Raw genomic sequence first — 23,125 nt, 5'->3', positions numbered from 1 at the left:
ATTGAGGTAGACTTCTGTGAACTGGTTTTTGTATTTATAGAAGCCTAATCAAAGTTTTCTCCTGCAGAAAACAGTGGTCAGCTTCTGAGCATGTGATCTCATGGTGCTGATGTAAAACTCTTTCAGTTCCTGTGTCCTTCCTTCCTCCCTCCCTCCCTTCCTTCCCTGTATCTTTGCTGACCTCCCATAGTGTTTGCACTGTTGTGTAATCCAGGCCTGCCTGAGCCCAGGGAATGACTCGGGTTGAGCTCTCCAAGAACAGCTGCGCAGTTCCTGTGCCAGAGGCTGAACTGCACATACCTGGGGCTGATCCCTTGCAGATTGGTTGCTTAACCTACTTTTCAAAAGGCATTCTTGTTTCCTCTGAGAGCTATGGACAAGAGTTTGCCAATTGAAAGCATTTCACTTGCCTGTTCTGCTTGAAGACAGATTTTCACATCTAGTTTCCAGTGCCATCATGGATGCTGGCTGTAATAAACCATTTCTCACTATTTGGAAATTAATAACTCATTTGGAACTGTTCTGGTTGTTTGCATGTATTAAATGTTGTTAAGTTAGGGTCTTTGTATCAGATCTTTGTCAAAGAGCAAAATTAATTCTGCCAAAGTGACTAACATGTTCTTCAGAAGTTTAACCTCATATTCTGTTAGATGTTACTATGGGCTCGTTCTAAATAAACAAAACCCCACTGATTTCTCCTTGCTTCTCCCCCTTTTGAACAGTTTTTTACCTTTCTTGCTTTCCTACACCCTCCGTGCTGGGCTTCTCCCCCCAGGCAATGAGTGACTTGTCTCACACAAGCTTCGGCTTCAGCCTACAGCCTAGATGCAGCTAATGCCACCTGGAGGGGTGCTCCAAGGACTGATACATTTTATTTTGTTAACAGCATGTTTTGAGCTTTGGATTTTTAACCCACACTTGCTGCATGGATGTATAATAATGACTACTCTTTTGTTTAACATTAGATAAGCATGAGATCACCGTGGCACAGCTGCATGTGTAGTCATTCTTGAAGCAATTACACACCTAATTGGCTGGCAATCTTGGCATTTTCAAAATAAACACAAGCCTTTTAAAGAAAGGGGACGTATTTATGTATGAATAGTCAAATAAACTTGTTGGGTGTCATCAATGGAGCCGTCTGGCACTGAACAGTTGTCTGATGACCCTGATCCTGGAGGCAAATCCCAAGATCAAGAGACCAAAAAACAACATGAATCAGAGCAAAAATTATCCAAAATAACGCATAATGCTTTGGAGAACATTAATGTCATTGGTCAAGGCTTGAAGCACCTGTTCCAGCATCAGCGCAGGAGGTCGTCTGTTTCTCCACACGATGTCCAGCAAGTTCAGGCTGAGCTGGAGCCTGACCTGGATTTGGAAAGCCAAAGCGTCTGTGCTGAAATTGATGGTGTCTCCACCCACCCCACAGCTCTGAACCGGGTGCTTCAGCAGATCAGAGTGCCTCCCAAAATGAAGAGAGGGACCAGCCTGCACAGCAGGTGGGGCAAGGGAGATGCCCCGAAAGGAAGCCCGCAGATCAACAGAAGGTCTGCTCAGGATATTCAATCGGGACGGCCCAGATCATCATCCACTACGGATGCTCCCACAAACTTGTCTGTGATGGAGATTGCTTCTTCTATCTATGTAGGTGGAGAGGAGGCCACAGCAGCTGCAGTAAGTTACTCAGATTTATCTTTGATCTTTATCATCTCCTTGTATGTTTTCTTAAGCCCTTTGAAATCTTGTTTTGAAAAGCAGGTTTCTTTCAGCAAATTCAAATGGTGATGTGTTCAAAAGCTTCTTCAGTGGTGAAGCGAAGAGCTTGAAAGATGCAAGCATTAGTCATTTTCTCACATGGCAGGTGGCTGATTTTATATGTATTTGATCAGTGAAATGAGAGCTACGTTTGAAACACATTAGATTGTTTGAATGCCACACCACAGTCAAACAAAGAGTGATAGGCTGAGTAGCAGCCAGAGTAGTCCTCCTTGGCAATTGTTAACTAACTAGCTCCTGCAACTAAACCTTCCATTTACCTAGATGGCTTTTTTAATTCCTCTCCCATTTTCTTGTGTATTTTATAAAAGTGAAGAATTCCAGTTTGAGTGGACAGTGCTGTTGGTCTTTTATGCTGTGAGAGGCTCTGGGAACATGGCCTGCAGCCTGCACAACTGTCCAACCCCTCAGTGCTGTGTTGTTTGTATGTGGTTTAGATCAGCCTGGCTGCTCTGCTGATGAGGGATCACCCCTTCAGTTTGTCCTGCCTATGTGGGAAAAGCATTCACTGAAATGACCGTCTCTGTTCTGTGACATATTCTTGCAAAGTTGTGCGTATCAGTTTATTGATGATATCAAGAAGCAGTGTTTGTCTTACTATTTCTCCCTTTTCCCAGATCAATTTAGTTGAAGTGTTCTTGGAGTTTGATGGGGTTTTTTTGTTTGCTTTTTGAAAGACTAGCTTTCTGATTAGCTAATTTTAGTTTGCTCAGGACACTGGTTCAGAGGGTCCCCTGAAAAACAGCCCTTAATAACAAAGGGGTCTATGAAGGCTGGATGTACTTTAAGAAGTTGTTTCCTCTTGCAAGAAACATTGAAGGAGTCTTCTTGGAGCTGTATCTGAAGCTTTTGCTTCTTGCCAACTGTTAAAACAACAGAGATAGTAATGAAGTAGTTGTGAAAAGCATGCACTCTCCTGGCCTGGGTAACTTTGCAGTTAGTCAAGCCATTGAGAGTCCTCAGAAAGGGAACTCATAATAGCTTCAGGTTTATTTGTGTACTGCCTCTTAATTGTGAGTGAACTTGCCATCTTTGTTTCAGGAGAATTTTAGGGAAAATAGTTTTTTGATTTAGCACTCAAATCCAGCAATAGGAGTTTATAAAGCAAGGTCTGGTTTACTGATTTAAAACTGTAGTCCCTTTTCTTTGTGTATGAGCAGGGAGACTGAACAGGCCTAAGCATATTAGATAAATAATATGGGAATATGAGGAAAGGCCTGGACTGAGCTGTCTTTTCTCCCAACTATGCAGCTTGTCTGATGAAATGTTTGCCCGGATTGGTGGTTTCCAAAGTGGAGTGTGTATAGGACAGTCCACTGGAGTGCAGGAAGGAAATACTTTTTGGTTTGTTTTATCTTTCTTTTCCTTTATAGTTTCTGTATATGTTTTAAAATAAGCATATTGTATTAGTTGAGTAGTACATATATATAGTTTATAAATAAGCATACGTGTATTGGGAGTCCATGCTTTAAAGTTTTGTACTGATTCAGTGTGCAAAGTTTGGAAACCACTGGGATCACTTGGCAGGAGTGACAGGAAAAATGAGGACTGTTAATCTGATAGCATTCTGCTCCAGCATCTTGTGTATGATGTTTCTTGTGTGAGAACAAATTTAGGAGTCTGTTTTTGGCAGATAAGGGCCTGTGATTAGGTGAAGCAGCCACTTGGACCCTGCAGCTGCCGTTTCTCTGGAGCAGCATGTGGTACAGGGGAGTGGCTGGAACGGGGGTCCCTGGGCTCATCAGGCAATCACCCCAGTGGGGAACCATCCTCGCTGCTGTGGCCTGAGGGAGAGGGGCTGCACGGGCTTTCTCCCCTCCCAGCTGGAGAGAGGAGGACTGGAATCTGAAAGAGGAAAACAAAATGAGGGAGGAAAGGCCACCTTTGGGGGCTAAACCATCAGAGACCTCCATGACCTGTTGACCCTTGGTAAAGTTTAGTGAATTTCCAGCTGCATTTTAATATTTGCACCATCTTGTGACAGACAATAACAATGTATACTGTGGGTCTAAAGTTGCATGGCCAAGGAAATATGCTATGGAGAATGAGACCTAAAATGAGAGGGAGATGAGAGTCTCAGTCTCTTGTACAGAAATCACATTGCACATATCTGTTTTCTGTTGCTACCTTTTGTCTTTTAGCAGGTAGACTAGTAGGAGAGGGAAGAAAGATGGATGGGAGAGTTGGATTCTTTCTTTTTCTGGCAAATTTTGGCAGGTCTGGGTGGTGTGTACCCCATTTTCTCTTCTAAGAGCATGTAGCAGCACTACCTCACAATGTGGCACAAGGATTGGAAGAGTTATTCAGTAGTTTAGTGCCACCTTGCAAAAATGGGGATCTCTATCCCCTCACACCTCCAAGAGCCAGGAAGGTTAAGACTGCTGCTATATTGCTTTGCAATCTGCATAACATTGGGAGCTGTAAAAATCACTTGAACTACCCTTGACTTAATTTGCACAGGAAACACAAAGTAAAAATTGGAAAATACAAATGTTGGTTTCTTTTCACGGCAAGCGACAGAATGTTATCTGATATTCCGTGAAAAGCACAGTGTGTGTTTGTGTATTAACATAATATCGGCTATGCTGTTATTTCAGTCTGAGATGTACTGTCTTGGCTATGGCATGTGTCTAGCATGTACATACTAGGTTTAAAGTATGTTGATGCCGCTCAAAGTTACAAATTAATGGGAGACAACTTGCAGGTTAAATGCAGATGATTGTACAGCTTTAAATAATATATAGCAGCTTTTACTGAATTTTCAGTTTAGAGATGTAATGCGTTTGTAAATTAGCTCCAAGTAAATTTTTAATCACTGATATGATTATTAGCAGAGCTTCTTGGTTTGTGATTTGGTGAAATCAGTAAAGCATAATGCAGTCATTTAGTAAATCACCCTTGTAACAGATGTCAGTGTTGTTTCCTTTGGAGAAGCCAGCTTAGCATGGCTTCCACACTGCTGGAATTTGACTATAAATTAATGAGTTGTTAAATTGCAAAAACTAACTCTTCATTCAATAATTTTTATTGGAAAATTAGTTACAACACACTTCAAATGAGAATCAGTAAGGAGACAGAAAAAATCTGAAATCATTAGAGCAAACTTAAAGTTTGATGTAAATTCAAACTTTAAACACTGTCTTTAAGTTATGAGGTATCTGAAGTTGTTTCACACAGTCTTACTTTAACACTACATTATCCTATTTTATTTTACCTCACTGAGACTAGATTACATAATGAAGCTGAAGAAAAAGAAGTAATTTATTTAAAGTGTCTGGCAGATAACGCTCAGTCATCAGAGTCCTCTGGATCCCTGGGTTCTACAATCTTCTGGATTGTCTCTGCATCTAACTTCCACTTAATTTTTTTGTTGTTTCACGTTCACTTTCTCAACACTTTGCCTATTTGTCTTCTTCAGCTTTTTGTGATGTTATCTTTTAAATAAATTCTTGACCTTTTCCTTGTAATAAAACCATACCAATTTCACTTCCTTGGATTCAGTGTTAGCTGCTGACAGTGAAGCTACACTGACTCACCTTCCCTCAGCGGGAAGTATTTCCTTCAAAATTATTTAAGAATTTCATAAATCCATCTATAATTAGAAGAATGTCACTGAGCTACAGCATTGATCCATCTGTTGTGAACATATGGACTATACAAGTTACAAGGAACACAGAAACACACAAAGAATGGAAAAGTTGTGATTTAATAATGGTAAGAACTACATAACATAGGATTTGTAGTCAAGCAATATAACTGTTTTCTGATTCCTGTCTTCTGTCATTGTTTGCTTTGCTGGTACCTCCCCCTGTTGTAGCACAGCTTGTTCCTGTTGGTGTTGGATGTGTGCCAGTGGTTCTGGGGCTCCTCTGCTCTGTCAGGTGACAGGTGTTGAACTGCACTGGGCTGTGCCCATGCCTTGATGTCACTTGTGTCTCTGTGTTGGCACTGCTGTTGTGGCAGGAATTCCTGCTCTGTCTTTCTGTCTTTCTTTCTGTCTGTCTTTCTTTCTCCCAGTATTCAGATTTATGACACTTAAGAAAATGTTCATTACTCTTCCTTGCTTCACATGCTCTGTACCTGCTCACTAGAACGTTAAGTGGGAGATGATGGGCTCAGTCAGGGAGCTTCAGGCACTGCACACCCTTGTGTGCCATGCACCCTTACTGCTTGTAAGATTTGACTGTGACTGCAGAAGGTTTTGCTGTGAGTAGATGTAGGAACTCAGCAGCCTTGGATTGCTGAGAAATTAGCCTTCAGTTATATTTTATCAGAGGCTTATTTTATCAGAGCATTATTCTGTATGCTTCTGTGGGCTGCTGTGAAATTGTCAGTGCTTCTTATTGGAATTACGGGAGCATTACCTGTTGCAGAACTGTTTTGTCAGGCATGGATGAGCAGGAGCCCACGCACTTTGGTCTAGCTTGCTACTGAACCTGTTAAACACATCCAGACTATTTCCATACCTTCCATGTTTTGTGGAGTCAAGCCCTGAGCTTCATCCTTCTGTGCGAGGCTGATTGGAGTTTCTGCTTGATGCTACCTAGATAAATGCTGTATAGAACTTGGCTAAAGCTTGTGACTTATTTGCTCGTTGAGTTGGTCCTACTCAGTGCTGTTACATTTTATTTTTAACAGTAAGTGCTGTGTCTGAACAGTTTGAAAAAGGAAAAAAAACCCTTATCAGCCTGGCCATGTTCAAGAGAGTGATGGATTGGCATTTAAGGAGAAAAAAAAATAAGAGACACTTATGGAAGTTAAGGCTGCTAGAAGCTGATGAGAATTCTTTCTCCTGGCCAATAACTGGCCATTTCTGAAAATTGACAGTAGTTTTGTGTATTGAAAGGTGAGATCAACCTGTGAACACCACCTTTTAAAAACTTAAGCCTGGGAATTTCTGGCTTTTCTTCGTTTCCAGCTTTGAAAGGTAATGGAGCTGCAGCTGGCTCCCGTCTCACCTCTCCCCACACAGGCCATGCGGCCCGGGCAGGGATGGAGCCTGCAGAGCTTCCCCTGGTTCCAGGGCAGGGATGGAGCCTGCAGAGCTTCCCCAGCTTCCAGGGGAAGGGGATGGAGCCTGCAGAGCTTCCCCTGGTTCCAGGGCAGGGATGGAGCCTGCAGAGCTTCCCCTGGTTCCAGGGCAGGGATGGAGCCTGCAGAGCTTCCCCTGGTTCCAGGGCAGGGATGGAGCCTGCAGAGCTTCCCCAGCTTCCAGGGGAAGGGGATGGAGCCTGCAGAGCTTCCCCAGGTTCCAGGGCAGGGATGGAGCCTGCAGAGCTTCCCCTGGTTCCAGGGCAGGGATGGAGCCTGCAGAGCTTCCTCTGGTTCCAGGGCAGGGATGGAGCCTGCAGAGCTTCCCCCAGGCTCAGCCCGGGGCTGGGCTCTGCTGCAGCCTCCCGGGAAGCCTCCGGCTCCTGTTCCAGTGGGGTGGTTGAAGCTTTTCCCAGGGTGGCCCCGGCCTGGGTGCTGCTGAGCTGAAATCTGGGACCATGAATACCTGTTACAATTTGAGCCAGATTTTAACACTTCCCCTACCCAGATGAAACCTGCAGATTTAATCTTTTTTCTAGAGAGAAGAAAGTGAGAGTGATCAACATGTAAAGAGACAACATAAACTATTAAAGCCAGTGAAAGAAGAAATTAAGCTTCAGATAGGGAGAGGAGATGCTTTTATAAGCTGAAATATTCTTTTGTTAAAGCTATGAAGATGAACAATAATGTTTTGAAAAAACTCCTTTAATTCATAAAAAAGTATTTCAGGGAGAATGAAGTATTTCAAAGTGTAGATTTAAGCAAAAGTAATCCATTGATAAAGCTGAGCAGATAGCGAAGTAGTTGTAATCTCATGAACTGCTGGAACGAAGAAAGAAAAGTGAGAGTTGTTGAAGACTTGTGGCCCTCCAGAGAAAAAATGAAAAAACTTCTGTTCTCAGAGATGACCACACAGACAGATGAAGAAAACCTTTCCTTTGAGTAACTTATTCTTAAAATACCACTCTTTGAGTTCATGGTCTGTGAACACACTTAAGAGTGGTGTGAAATAGAAAGAGAGCCTGATGGCAAAGTTTTCCAGGCAGCTGGCATCAGGGGAATAAAAATCCATTAAAAAATTGTTTTCTTGTAGAAAACTTTCCATAGAATGACAAAAGAAAACTCATTTTCTTTATAAAGAGCACTGAAAAGACTGTAGCAAAGTTGAGACTGCTTTAACCACCAAGTTTTGTCTCTATGTTGTCAGACAAGAGAATAGTTGGGTAGTGGGGAAAAAGTTTCTGGAGGTTTTATTCTGGTTTCTTATCCTTGTAGTTTTGTTAATCAACTTTCTTTATTCCTTTTAAACTTTAAGCCTGTTTTGCTCTTCTAATCCATATCTCACGGCAAAAAACGAGTAAGTTTTCTACTGATTTTTTAACTAGTGCTTTAAAACCACGACAAAGAGGTAAATTGCTAAAGTGCAAAAGGAAATTTTGCAATTAAATTTCTTGGTATACTAAGAAACTCAGCCTCCCACCATGGGGCAGCTGTGGAAAGGCAGGGCTCAGATGCAGGAGAGCTGGGTTCTCCAGCCTGCTCCTCAGAGTCCCCTTTCTGCCTGCGTCACATGCAGAGTGATGTGTGCAAGGAAAAGTTGCTAAACAAATATTAGTTTTTCTTGCCTTTGTTCTGTCTTGGACTGTTTTAACATCTTAAAGCTCCTATCCCATCACCATTTTTTCACCCCTTTTTTTCCTGGTGTCTTTGTTCCAGCTATATGAACCAGATGGAAGTCATCTTTCCCCATGTGCTGTGAACCATTTTGTCATTTAAGTTGCATTTTTAAAAACAGCTGTAGCCAATGTGTGTTTTTCACTCCTGAACTGGAGTTTCTGGCATGTCTTCTTAGGTCTTACTCTTCCTTTTTCAGGAGCTTCATCTTTCCCCAGCCTCCTTATTTCACATGGCACGGTCAGTTTCCAGCTGTCCACTGATTAGATACACCTACACTTCCCTTTTCATGTCAATAACCCCATTACACACACACTGCCCCCACTAGCTCGGGAGGGTGATCTCCTCAAAGTCTTGTATTGTTAACTCAAGTGGGGGGTTGGCTTGGCTAGGTGTTGGTATTTTTTTTCCCTCCCCATGTTTTATATGTGGATGCTGCAAAGTTTTGGAGAGAGGAGTCTTTATTTCTTGTCTGTTCTGCAAAGCCCCTGGGCCAAGGGCTGGAGTGTTACTGCATTGTCACTGGGGCTCACGGAGGCAGCAGAGCTGCCTGCTCAGGCTGTTCAGAGAATTTAGCAGTTCTCTTAGCATACAACGAAAGCATAATACAATCTCTTCTTTAAGCACTGGTTTATGTGAAGAGCTAGGTTAAGCCTGGAGCAGCTGTCAGTTTAGCAAGGGCTGCAATAGTCCCTTTCAGTTAAAGGTGGAAAGCTCTGCTGCTGTTTTAACTGCCTGTACGTGGATTGATATTGTGTTAACTCACTCATGTTTGTATGGTTCTGCAGAATAATGAGTTTTGGATGAGCCTGATTCTGGGGTGATGAGGTCCTCCACTCTCAGTGGGAATGAAGGACATTGAGTACTTTGTGGCATAAGGGAGAGTAAGTTCTTAATAATCTGCTGCACACAAAATGTTTTTAGTTCACAGTATTGTTCCATTCTCTGTCTTCTCAATTTGTTGTTGAAATAGAAGGGCAAAATGTTATCCCAAAGCAACAGATCAGATTTTTCTGAATATCTCATTTACATATATTTGCATGTGTGATAATCCTGCCACATGTTAGGTTTTGTATAGAAGCTGAGAAATGAGATTGTCATAGGATTGAAAGTGTAATAATTGGAATCTTACTGAGATACTTCAGTTGGGCTTTTATTTCAAGCAGTCTAAATATTTTTGCATAAATCTTTTCTTGTAGAGGCAACCCACTGAGCTGAGAAAATCAGGACTGTGGTTGTTTGGAAATGATTGAGTCTGCACAAATCTCATTTGGGTCTTATGTACTTACAGAGCTTTTTGTGGGGTAATTAATTTTGTGTCACAACCAGAACAACATTGATGTTTGAGAGATAGGAAGTTACTGGTACTTTGGTGAGCAGTTGTGTCCAGATGGACTTGTATCCATGCCTGTGACCCACACGCAGGAGCAGGCATCTGGCCTCGTGGAATCTCATTTATTTGGATTCTTACTGCTGAGGTCTCTGTATGGTTTGCTGCCACCAGGGCATGACACCAGTTGGTGTTGGAGCATGGCTGTAGTGAGGTCAGGTTATTCAGTTCAGGTTCTGGAGGGAATTGGCTTGGAATGTTTGGTGGAAGCCCTTGGCTGACACCTTCTGGCATCACTGAGAAGACAGACCAACTTGCATTAATTTAGTATGAAGTTGTTTGGTGGATTTACAGCTTTTTGCCTCCATAGGCCCAGACATTTTCAGGTTGCCATTTGCTTGTCTTAGGGCTACAGGAATGATGAGAGAAAGGATTTACTGTTCTGCAGTGGAATTCTTATGGAACAGCTTTTCAAGGCTCCACTCACTTCAGTCCTACTGTATCCTGACACAGCTTCACATGTCCTCATCCACTTGTCAGTTTTGACAATAAGTTTTCATAAATATTTCAAATATTTTTGGATTCTGGTTATCAATCCATATTAAAATCTATATTCTGTTAATGTCCACATTTTAGAAAATGATTATATATACTTTTGGCATGAGTTACAGTCTTCAGCTTGCAGCTGCATCAATATTTTCCAGATGATGTCGATCCCATGTGTAGCAAAAAACTACCAGCAATAAACTTGCTTTTCTTAATTACTTACAGTGACTCCTTCCAAGTGCTCACACTGGTCTGCATACTGCATGATAACATAAACAAGACAGTAAGGTGCCATCCTTTCAGTATACGTAGCACAGTTGTGAAAGAATGAACAGTTTCTCTCCACCTGTAAATAGTCTTAAATTTGCCACAAACTTTATGCAAATTGCTCTGTCCTAAACACCGTGCAATACACCTGGGACAATCACCTGTGAAAGGGCAAAATATAGAGTTTTTATAACATTAAAACCATGTGGTAAGTCTGCTGTGCCTATGAACAGTATATCTCGGATCTCTGAAAGATGACTTTGGCTTTAACCCATTTCCCCCAAGCAATCTTAGCACCATACTCTAGTGTTGGCTCTCCCGTTCAACTTATATTGGTGGTGAGCATTTGCTAATTTTTTTTTTGTAACTGATTGAAGTAAAACATTTTGTAGTTTTGGCTGTAACGGACTAGAAATACTAAAAATTATTTCATTAAAAATATTTTCACTTTCAACATATGCAACTGAATCATGTTCAACCAGCCCTAACTTGCACAGTTCCTATGAAGGGATAATTTAATTTTAGTATAACTGAAATCTGAAGGGTCCCATCATTATTAGTCCGGATCTAATTTTTTTACAGAAGGAAAAACATTATTGGTGTTAAAATGTTCTACACACACTTCTTATTTTATAATCCCTTCGCTCACTCAGGTTACACTCGCCCTTCCAGCATTCTCCAGCTCCTACAGTTAGTGATGTTGCTCTGGGCAGGGTGGAGGTGTTAACACCTCAAGCTGTAAACAACTGGAGTCCTTCGCTGGGAGGTTACTTGGTTGCTCACTTATAAGGCTAAAAATGTAACCTCTGTAGGCAGTGCTGTTAAAACTCAGTGCTACATCTTCTGCAGACCTGATGGAGCAAGCTCTGGAGATAGGTGCATGCTGCAGCAGGTCACAGAACCACTGCAGATGTGTCACCAATGTTTTTGACTGGTCCCCGTCTTCCACCGTAGAATACCATCCAAGATCATCCCCAAATCCCTCTTAGTACTGGTGTAAATTCAATAAAATTGTGATTTTGAGCCATTGGGAAAGGGGCCGAAACATTTTTATCCCTATTGTCTTTACCTGCGGGGATGTCACCAAAGTCAATGCTTTGTTTGCCTGTTCACTGTACCAACACTGTCTATGATAGTTACTGTGCTAATATCAAATTCCATGGCAACTCAAAAACATTTTAAGTAATTTCTAATTGTAGATTTGACTGTGATGTATATCTTAGTTGTCATCCTTTTTGCAAAGTTGTCATGAGTGCTTTCTGAAACAGTTATGTAGAAATTCTAAGTGTAATTTAGTTGGAAATTAATGTTAAAATAATAAAACTTGGGCTTTGCAGTAGCCCATTTAGGAAGAGGGTGGCAGAGAGGGAAGACAGTGAGTGGACCATGACAGCCTGCCAGGGTGCTAGGATTAGGAAGGGTTGTGGCACCACTGTGTGTGTTTATCTGCCTTTTGCAGTTTGCCAGTGGAAGGCCTGAATAAAAGAGCTAATCTAATCTCCTAGTTCCAAATGGTGTGCAGGAAGGAAGGATATTTTACTGGAGCATGTTTAAATATTTTACAACTATGGGAATGCTGTGACTTTTCTCATGAGAAGTGGAAATCTGCTGTATTCAAGCAGCAAACTGGTGCTGGCCAGGAACAGAAATACGGTCCCTGAAAAAACTGAAGTAATTTTTACTCTAAGCAGTGTTATGTCCATGTCCCACTTTTTGCCAGCACTGAATCTGGGCAGAACAGGTGAGTCTTACCCAAAGTAAGACTGCCTAAACTAAAGCAGATGTGGAGGCCTGGGTTAGCCGTGTTCAGGACCGAGAGGAGCTTGGTTGCTGCACCTGTCAGCAGCCAAGGTGCTGCAGTAGGGGATGTAGGCTTCTCTCAATCAACTTCATTTATGAACTTGATGAGAATTTTCTTAGAAGGACATGGCATCTTTTAAATATGTGAGTTTCTGGTGATCCTTAAACGTGAAGGGCTTTGATAGACCCCAAACCTGGAAGAGTTCATGGTCAGGTTACATGAGGCTTAGCGGAAGGTGTCTGCACCCAGAGCAGCGGGATGGAGTGAGATGTTGTGTGCAGTGCCCTCGCAGGCAGTGACAGGAGCAGGTGCTGGGCTGTTGTGGTGGAGGTGGAGGTGTGGCACCAGCGCGGTTCTCGGTGGTGGTTTCTGCCCGGGACTGAGCGGGGCAGTTTGGACCGAGGGGAGCGAACTCGGGGGGAGCTCACACCCTGCTGCATGCAGAGACCTGCGGCTCGCTGTCATCAGTCCACAGCACTGAGGTGTCTCCAAGTGTTTCATTTTGAAATATATATAAAATAAGCTGAAAGGGTTGATCCTGAGAATGTGTAGGTTTCAAGACATGAAATTTTAATCTTCCAAACACTCTGCATTAAGAAAATATCTCTTCTTTTGGTTATCTCAAAAGGCCCCTCTGTAAAGGGTTATCAGGAAGATGCCTTCCTGTTCATTTACATGTGTCAAGCATTGATGTAACATTCATACAAACGTATTTCTTCTAGCTTTATATGGTGCTAAAAACTGTGTATTTGATTTACAAGTAAAAAGCTGTGGAAGATCTCCATGAGAGGGATATTAAAAAAAGTAATTCTATTCTTACTGAGCATTTTTAAAAAGAAAATGTTACAAGGTACAGAAGATTCATAAGAACACAAAACACAATTAGAATTAAAGGATATCAACCAGAGGCACTAGTTTGTTATGTCAAGTTAATTTTAAATTTGAAAATAAAATTTGGTGCCTTTTACTGAAATCTTTATTTTCTCCATCATGTTCCTGAATAAAGCCAGAAGAATTCACCAATTAAGCTATTACACAGGAATGAATTTCTATGGGAAGGTAAAAAAAAAAAAAAAAAAAAAAAAAAAATTGACAATAGCCCAGCAACAGGAGACTAAGGCAAAGAGCTTCATGTGTTCAGAGCAGAAGCCATTAATTAACTGTGAAGATCATAAACATTAGTTTGGAAATGCTGAATGTGAGGCCTTGGCTCCAGAGACAAAAGAGAATGTTGCTATCATCAATTTTACTAATCTGGCAGTCCCATCTCAGTCTGATGTGGATTATATCCCAGCCAAGCTGGCTCCATTCCTTATCTGTATCTCTCAGACCCAGACTCTGAGCCACAGGAACCTGGTGGGGACGGGAGAGCTGAGTGTCTGTGGAGGAAATGAGGTTCCCTGTGTCCCAGCTGCAGGACAGTGGAGGTACCAGGTAGTCCTCAGGATCTTGGGCACCACGGCCAGCAGGTGCAAGGCTGATTGCCCAGAGCCATTGGTATCTGCTGTCAGGCAGCCTGGAAGCAGGGAGGTTTGGATGCAGCAGATAAGGTGGCATGGCCAGCTGGCTGTCCTGGCTCCAGCCTTTTACTCCAGTGCTGTGGTGACTGTGTCATGTGTGCACACTCTCACACTCTCTCACAATCTCACACACTCCTACACTCACACTCTCATTCTCATCTTACACACACTTGCCCTGTTGCTTTCTGCAGCAGTAGGCATGTGAGCTTTCCTGGCACACAGGCTGTTCAAGGTGGTGGTATGGATTTTCTGCAGTAGGAATTGAACGGTGTGCATGAGGCTTCTGAATATAGCCAAACTGCAGAACAAGAAGTGCTGACCCAGTTCAGGGAGGAGGAGGATGCAGCTGCTAGATGCAGAATTGAGCATCTGGTGTCTCCTCTGCCAGTACAAGGAGGTGTTTCTAGTGTCCCAGTCCCTTTACTTTTCTGTGCGGTCAGCTCTCTGTGGTAATCACAAAACTGAGGCCTGGTAACAGGAAGTAATGTACTGTCTATATATTTCAAAAAAGGAGAACATTTTGAAAAGGAGTCCAAGTTCTGGCAGGGAATACTTCCCCTCTACAGAACTTAGCTGCATTCAATACCCCTGAGTTACCCCTGATGGGGCAGAATGCTACTGAATCCTGCTCTCATTTCACAGCTGGGATTTTGGTGCTGAAGAATGCATCTATTGATGCATCACTTTTGAATGACAGTTATGAAATAAATACCTCTGTTTAATCTTCTTGTAACTTTCCTTTCAAAGTCTATTTAAAGAACCACACTGACCCTTCTCATAACCTTCCACGGCCCAACGGCAAATGTCTCCTCTATCTCTGGTGTCCAGATCACCTGATGACTTTAAAAATAGTCTAGAAACATTTTCCTTAACAAGGCAAATATTCTCACCTAAGACACCTTCTTTTTTCTACAAGGTTATGCAGTCATGCACGGCAGTAACTTGTACTTGCCTAGTACCTGCCATTGGGAGGGATTTTGTATGGAGTCAATGCACGACTGACTTCTAACAGCCAAGTATACACCATAACCCTACATACCGTGCTATCTGGGGCCTCGGATTTGTCATAGCTGGAGCATGGAATGGGATCCCTTTTAGCCACTGTGCCAGTACTTGCTGCCCAGTGAAGCTGAGGCCTGAGGAGAGTGCTAGTGAGCAGCACAGTCCTGGACAATCCAGCACTGTTGCTGAGTCAAGACTCATCAGGGACATGCTGTGGCATGGGAGCTGTTCCCTATCCAGTAACTTTGCTGATAGTTATTGAGAAACTATTTTCCTATGTAGGTAATGCCATGTACCAGAGTGATCAATGCCGTGGCCATTTCAGTATAGAGCAAAAAGCAAGCCCTTCCTATTGCATGCAGGAGGCAATTACAAAATGAGTTGGAAATAAAATTCTATGAAATCCAAAACCAAAATGCTGAAACAGAACTACTTCAGAAACAGACTTGTTTCCAGGTATTTTGAGCTCCTCATTGTGTTTGGAGTTTTCAGCTTACCTCGTGTGTTTATGAACATCCTGGCAGGTCCCTGAGCCCATGCGTTGAGAGCCGGCCCCTCTGCACAGCGCAGGCTGGCACTGTGTGTATCCATCCTGTCTGCTGGACTCATGCAGCCCCTCGGAGCATTGCTGCCAGGCGAGGTTAGAGTCCTGCAGATCCCTGTTCTGCGAGATTGTCCTGTGTCTCTCACTCACCAGTGCTGTGAGTGGAGAAAGAACACTTTCAGGATCTGAAAGCCGCTCTTGTGGCATTTGAAGCACTTCAAGTGCACCTGTTTTACCACACATCTTTACTGTACATTGATGGCAGGGAGAGATAAATACTTTCTTGAATTATTTTCTAGCGATTGCAGCGGGGTCTTCTGTGCTGATTCCCGGGGCAGAGTTGGCACTCCCGTGCCACAGAGTGCGAAGGCAGCGGGGGCTGCGTGGGGCCCGAGTCCGGGGGGCTCGGCGGGAGCGCTGGGGCGGGGCCGCCCTTCGGGGACGGGGATCCCGGGGGGGCGAAGCGCTCGCCAGAGCCCCCCAGGGCCGGGCCGGGCGGTGCCGGGGCGGTGCCGGGGCGGTGCCGGGGCGGTGCCGGGGCGGTGCCGGGGCGGTGCCGGGGCGGTGCCGGGGCGGTGCCGGGGCGGTGCCTGTGCCCGCCCCCCGCAGCGGCAGGCGGGAGCGCCTTGCCCCGCCCTGCCTTGCTTTGCCTTACCCTACCCTGACCTACCCTATCCTTTCCCGTTCGGCCCGGCCCGGCCCAGCGCCGGGCTCCTCGGGGCAGCGCTGGGCCAGGACGCGGTGCCGGCCCCGGCGCCCGAGGATGCGCGGTCCCCGCTGAGCGCCGCCGGCCGCCGCCCCTCGCCCGCCGCCCCGCTGAGCGCTGCCCGGGCCCGCGGCGGACCATGGTGCAGCGCTTCAGCCTGCGCAGGCAGCTCTCCAAGGTGGGTGCGAGCCGCGGGTCCGGGCAGAGCCGCGCCCGGCCCGGGAGCCTTTGTTGGCGCCGGCACGGACACAAAGGCTCGGGCGGGGGTCCGCCCGGGGCCGCTGATACCGCAGCCGTGCCGCTTGTGGCCATCAGCGCAGCCTCAGCGCTCGGCCCGGGGTACGCGGGAGGGGCCCAGGGAATAACGGGTGTGCCCGAGAGGTGCCCGGGACAGCGCTCACGCGTCTGCTTTGTCCTGGGCAGAAGGTCCTTAACGGGGTGACACACCTGCACGGACGGCTGTGTGCCCTGCCCTGTGCGTGCTCAGCAGCCCTCAGTGGCAACACGGCCTTCAGAACAAAGGAGTTGCCGTGTACACGTTTTGCTGCTTAATAATTGAAAGTGTTCAAATTTGTTTCAGGAAACTGCCTTAAGAGAAACAATAGTTAATCGCTGTAGTCTTGCGGTTTGTCACCGAATCAGTACAATGTGTGTAGTTGGAAAAACATTTGGAAAAATCCATCCTTGAGTAAAAAAAAGCGAGTCTGTGTAGGACACTGCAGGTACGGACGGTTCTAGAGCTGCCAGCACAGCCCTCTTGTATATCGTTTGTACACCATTCCCAGTGAGCAGACTTGACTCTGGATGTAGGAGTTACAGTATTGGACTCTTAAAAGGCGAGCTGAATTTTCAGTTTACATTTAAGCTCTCCTCCGTCCCTCCCACCCCCGTGTGTGTATTTGTAAATGTTTTGAAATGCAGTCATTGGAATTCTAAAATGCTGTTATCAGCATTTAAAATAGGTCAGAATTCACATCCTGCAAACTGTCTTGGGAAAAGCTACAGCTTTGCAATAATGTGGTATCTTTCTAATTCATTTATAATTATTTTTTTTTTAGTATCTCCTCGTCTTAAAGAAATTGTTGTGACCATTTCAGGGAAAAGTGAAACTTGCATCTTTTAAGGATTTGCCTTGTTATGTGTCAAGCTGTGTCTGCAAGCAGTATAAGTCTCCACAGATACTCTGGAGTTTAATCTTCCCCTCAAAAGAGACTTGATCTAGTTAGTAAGGAACTTTGTATCTAAGCTTTATTTATGTAGGGCAGCCAGAATAGTTTAAAATGAACTCATTTGGATAACTTCATTTGAATGCTTGTTTTTCTAGGTGGGCAGGGTGATTTGGAAAAATGTTTGCACTGATTTTTTACTATAGAACAGTTTTCAATTTGTTTTTCTGGCTCTCTCCATTTTTGTTTTGTCTGACACAATTGTGTCTTGCACTGCATTAGCTCTGATTGTGTCAAACCTACTTTAAACACTTGTCTGGCCCCAACGTATTCTTAACTTCTGTGTTTTAATTGTTAAAGTTGCATGACTCTTATAGTATGGTGAACTGAAGGAGAAAACGAGAGCTTGGTCTCTGTTTACCAAGATAAAAAGTATAGTTGTATGAACAGGTGGAAGAGATTATGTTTATCTCAGTTTGGATGTAGGATGAAGACTGGATCTCCCTGTCTCCTCGCTGCACTTTAGATGGGACTGAGAAGTGTGTTGGAGTCCTTGGCAGAAGAGAGGCAAATGGTGATACAAAGCACCTTTCATCTGCTGGAAGGAAAGCATAGAAAATATGTATAATTTTGCTGATAGCTTTATCAGCTGGCAATGACTGCCAGACTGCAATACCAACTTTATTAGTGTTACTTGTGTGAAAATCTTGGTTCTTTTATGGACACTGACTTAGACATCAGAGTTGGAAAATCCTTTTGTAGGACCTGGAGCACCTGCTCCCGGAGCGTGTCTGCTTCTTGTGTGCAATTGGACATTATTACGTGGTGTGCCTGTGTTATGCAGCTGCAAGGTCAAGATTGCAGTTTCTAACCCCATTTAATGGTGGAGGTTTCAAATAGAATGAGACTGTGCAGATTTGAGAGCTGCGAACTGAAAAATGCTGCCACCAGTTCTTATAAAACTTGAGCAAAGGAAAAGTAGGACTTCATGCAGGAAGGAGAAATATGGCTTCATGATCCAGGCTTTAATCTTCAAGAGCTGGTTTTCCATGGGGCTATTTGCACTGCATGGCTTCCATCAAATCATTTCAGCTATCCCAGTCTCCATCTTCCTTCTATGAATGAGGTTAATGCCTTTCTCTTATTTACATAATGGCTATACAATTTCAAAATACTATTCTGGAGAGGGCTATATAAGCACTTAACTGTATCTTAATTCATGAAACGTTTACATTTGATAACCACTTTGTATCAGGAATTTCAGAAAGTTTTTACACAGACCTATCTTCAAGTATTACTTCTTATTTCGCATATGCCAAAACACTGCTTATTATTTGTGGGTTACTGCTTAAGTTCTGTGTTAGTTTGCCATATTAAATGTCTGTATGTCTTAAGAATTTGAGTCATCAATTATTGCACCTTTACTGTTAAGATGTAAAGGCAAAATACTCGATGGGGTTTTTTTGGGTGGTTTAACAAATGTCTTCCTCTGGCCAAATTTGGTTTGTTCACCTTGTCATCCTCTGGTTCTGTGGGAGGTCTCCATGCCTTTTTTTTTTTTTTTTTTTCATTCCTCCTTAAGAAGCCAAAGTGTTTTCAAAGTATTTTGGTTCAAACTGCTCTCTATCTCCTACTGTTTGGAAGTCCTTAGAGGCCCTGCAGTTACTGTTTCCCAAGATTTCAAGAAGTGCTGTTGCTGATGTGTTGCATTTGGAGAAATCCCTTATTGCTGGGGTGATAGTACAAAACTGTATCCATCTGTTATGCAACTTGAATTTGTTCAGATGTTTTAGCTGTATTTATGAAAAAAAGAATAATGGAGACAAATTGAACTTTATTTGAGGATGTTTTTCTGGGTTATCATGCATCCCCTTTTTCAAAAGGTACTCCTTTCCTGGGAAAGATTCCAGTGAGCCAAGTAAAGTTCAATTTAAAGAAAGAAAAATCCAAGAAAGGCAATTTTTGTGAACTGTGATTGATGCTCCATTCCTTTAACCAGCACATTAAAATATTCATAATTTCAGGCCAAACTCTTTTGCTCTCAAGTGCAATCTGGATTTATCAGCATCTAAACAGTCTCTCTGTTGCCACAGATGTCTGGGGAGCTTCTTTATGGGAGAGGAACTTCAGTGTGTTACGTTGAAATAGCCTGGGAATAGCTGAGCTAAAAGCAGCTCACCTGTGTGAGGATGACAGGGGGTGACTGTGTTTGACAGCACAGGCTGCATTTCTCCTTGTCACTGACACAGTAAAAAAGCCTGCAGTGTTGCCTCAGCTTCCTCAGGTCTCTTACCTCTTGAGTTGCTTCTAGTCTCTGGCAGATACAACAGGACAGAATGTATTTGTTCCCTACCGAGTACTCAGGGAGTTCTCAGTAAAACTGTCTTCAGAGCCGATACCTGCTGTAGCATGGCTACACTTAACAGTGGGGAAAAGTTGAAAAAAGAGGAAGATTTGGAAATTTGATGCATTTCAACCTGATTCTCGTGTTTAACAGAGCTGCAGGCACACAGTTTCCCTGTGGCTCTTCAAGTTTGCCCTGTTCATGGAACTGGAGTGGCACTGTTGTACCCATGGCTGAGCAAGGCCAGTGGGGTAGCTGGATCTGATGAGACCTTCTGAGAGCTACAAGGACATATTTGTTACCACATTGGTATCTCAGTGGATTACCTTTAAATTAACCTTTTTCTCTTGATAGATGTGATGCAAGTTACTGCTGGGGAAAATTTGATAGAAGGTTGCTCACTTTCACTGCAGCCTTTGTGGTGTGCTGCAATTCTGTCCCAGACACACCTCACCATAACTCAGGTGTGTGTCCTCCCCTGGGTCGTGCAGGGGATTAACTTCTCACAATCAATTCAAGGGCAGTTATTCAGAAATTTCCTGTTGCTTCTAAGGGAAAGATACCATTAGGTTTGCTCATGTTGTCTGAGTGCCCTGTTATAGACAAGCCAGCCGGAGCATCGCAGTGTGCTGCCCCTCATGTTACTTGGGTTTGAATGTGTTCTTGCAGGTATTTTGCATGGTGTACAGGGCAAAAGGCTTGTTTACACAAAGCTGAGAGGTGGCAACATACAAACACATCTCTAAGCATTGTTGGTCATGCTGATGTGGAAAGAGTGACTAGAAATGCTGTGAACTTTTGTAGGCATAGTGGGTTCTCAAGAAGCTTCCACTGCATCATCTTGCTTAGAGGAATGTGTGGGAAAATGTTACAGAGATATTATATTCATCTTACAAAAGGAAAATGAGCTTCTGTGGACAAGTGGGAATATCAGGTTTCCTGAAGAGTTTGTTCTGTGTCAGTGTAACAGCTCCATGAATGCCATGACAGTGAGGAAGTAAAATAGACTTGAAGCATCTTTTACACTTGTAGTTAACAGGGTCTGTAAAACTATATTTGCAGAGATGTTAGAGGTAGGATTTGGGAACTTCTCTTTGTGGAGAAAGCATTACTAATAATCCAGACAATCAGCCCTATCCACGCCAGCTGAGGGTTCAGCAAATTGCATGTAACGGCTCATTGCCAAATAGACTTTGGATGTAAAAGGCTATAAACACAGACTATAAAGGAATGCAGCTTACATAAATCCATATTTCCTTGTAATAATGAAATTCTGCAGCTTATGGCAGTTTACAGGAGATCATACTTTATAATAGGTGCTTACATGTGGCTGGATGGCAATAACAGTTGGAATTTCCTCCCATCAGGGATCGAGAGAAGCATTACAAGTGTTGGTATCTTTACTCTGAATTAGTTATCTTTAGAGGTCCTTTATAGAGATTTTGGCTTGTGTAGAATTTGCCCCTTTCCCCCCAATTCCTTGTGACAAACCAGCTGGCTTTTTGCAAGTCTTTCTGTTCTGGATGTGACAGTCAGGGATAAAGATGTAAACTAGGTCCTTTCCAGAAGGGACAGGAAAGCCCTTATGCTGGAGGAGGGCCTTGGAAGTTCAGGGGAAATTGAATAATGGGCTCAAGAGGAGTTAGTTCTCCACATTTACATGATATCCAGTTTGGGACTCCCTCTTGGGAGAAAGAATGCGATGATGGCCTCCAAAATAATTCTTATCAGGGATTAATTGTAAATAGTTGTGTTTAAGCAGAGAAGAGGATGAGGTTTCATTCACAGAATTCTGGTTGTTCAAAGATGGGATTTGCCTGTCCTTTCAGTCATATTTGCTTAGTGTTCCCAAAAGGGGAGGGAGCTGACTGGCTCACCTTACAGCAACCTATTCTTATGGACAGGAAAAGTAAAGGAGCAAGATGGTTTTTTGGTTTTGGGTGGTTGGTTGGTTGGTTTTGTTGTTGTTGGTTTTGTTTGTTTTGTTTTTTTCTTAACTTGAGACATAGTTTGAAACTCCCTGAGACCAGCTGGTATTTGAATATGGTGTTCAGCATAGAAAACATTCCTTTCTTGAGTTCTCAGCTTTAAGACAATTTAAAATAGGAAGAATTGCTAAGGAAGCAGGGTTCTTGTCCTTCAAAGATTTGCTGTGAAGATTTTAGTATGCATGAAATAGAAAATTGTATTTGGATTTGAAATATGAGTGGTAAAAGACTTTAGCATCATATTTTAAGTGCTGTTGTTTGAGCTTTGTGGTAGGGCATTCAAAGAACACTCACTTAGCAATAATGGAATCCAACATCATCAGAATGCAAACTGAAGGTTTTCTGCAAGAGGGGTTTTGTTGAGTTTTTTTTTCCTGGAGTGCCCTTGGTAAATGTTCAACTGCAGAAAAATATTTTCTCTGTGTTATCTGTACATTTTGTAGTCTTAACTCTGGGAAGTCTGTGAACGCTGAAGTCATGTTTGGAAAGTTTGTAACTAGTAAAAGTCTCCATTCTAGAATCACTAACTTCTCATAAAGAAAAGAAAATTTGAGGGAGTGCTTCAGTTAGCACAGGATGGCCTTTGTGCCAGCACAGGTTATGCTTGTTCAGGTGTGCCTGCCTCAGATGTGCACTGAGACCCGCTGCCTACACTGTGCTGTGAGAGGTCCCAGGGTCCTGTTGATAGTGAACAAAAACTTACAGGGGAAAGAAATATTTCTGTTGTCAGAAATAAATTATTTCAGCCTGCTGACACTGACAACAAGTGCAGAGGAAATGAGTTTCAAATTAATGGGGAGGTGGTGTTTCACTGGAGCCTGAACTGCAAAGCATGTGCAATATTGGTGCAGAACTGCTGCCCAGAGGTCATCAGTGTGTGGAACTGCTGTATTGGAGTGGGACTAAAGTTTGTTTTCTGCCCACCAAAAAGAATATAGGATTTTACTAATTTGCGTGAAAAGTAAAGAGGAAGAAGAAATGCCAACAGAGAGCAAAAAAAGCTAAAGACTGTGCAAAGAAGTCATTGTGTTGTCGATTTAAATAATTGAGTGGTGAACTGCCGGGCAAGGAGTTCTCCCTAGCCACTGCAGTTCAGTCACAGTGCATGGTAGTGTGGGTGAATCTCCTGTTTTTCCATACCCAGATGAGGAGTCCCTGGGTAGGTGTTCTCCTATAACACTGCATGGAATACTGTCAGGACTTGGGCACCACCGAGCTCCGTGGCCTCAGTGCTGCAGGTTTCTCCAAGTGAATGCCTGTGGTGTGGCTGGCTAGCAAGACCAGAAAGCTGGTTGCAGCAGGTTTTTGGTTTCAGAACTCATCAGCTGTCATTCAGCTGTTTTTCACACTGAATTATGAACGTCATGTGTTTATGAAACATCTGCTTTAAAGGGAAATCCCTCCCATGTAGAGAGTGTGGTTGTCAG

The 23,125-nt window shown here is 43.4% G+C and overlaps 1 protein-coding gene across 5 annotated transcripts in view; it reads left to right on the top strand.

The window, feature by feature from the left end:
* TMCC1 (transmembrane and coiled-coil domain family 1) overlaps positions 1 to 23,125 on the top strand; it is a 76,022-nt gene that overhangs the window by 16,281 nt on the left and 36,616 nt on the right. For 2 of the 5 annotated variants that reach the window (XM_058844818.1, XM_058844819.1), the window contains exon 4: positions 1,433 to 1,677. The exons of 1 other annotated variant lie outside the window; for it this stretch is intronic. In XM_058844818.1, coding sequence (XP_058700801.1) covers positions 1,474 to 1,677 — 204 coding nt within the window. In that variant the 5' untranslated portion in view covers positions 1,433 to 1,473. Of the gene's footprint in view, positions 1 to 965; positions 1,678 to 16,268; positions 16,379 to 23,125 lie in introns of those variants that run through there. 2 more of the 5 variants (XM_058844816.1, XM_058844821.1) reach the window with 2 other exon arrangements.

Source organism: Poecile atricapillus, chromosome 9 (assembly GCF_030490865.1).
Source record: "Poecile atricapillus isolate bPoeAtr1 chromosome 9, bPoeAtr1.hap1, whole genome shotgun sequence".
NCBI lineage: Eukaryota > Metazoa > Chordata > Aves > Passeriformes > Paridae > Poecile > Poecile atricapillus.
This window is presented reverse-complemented; position numbering and strand designations above follow the sequence as displayed.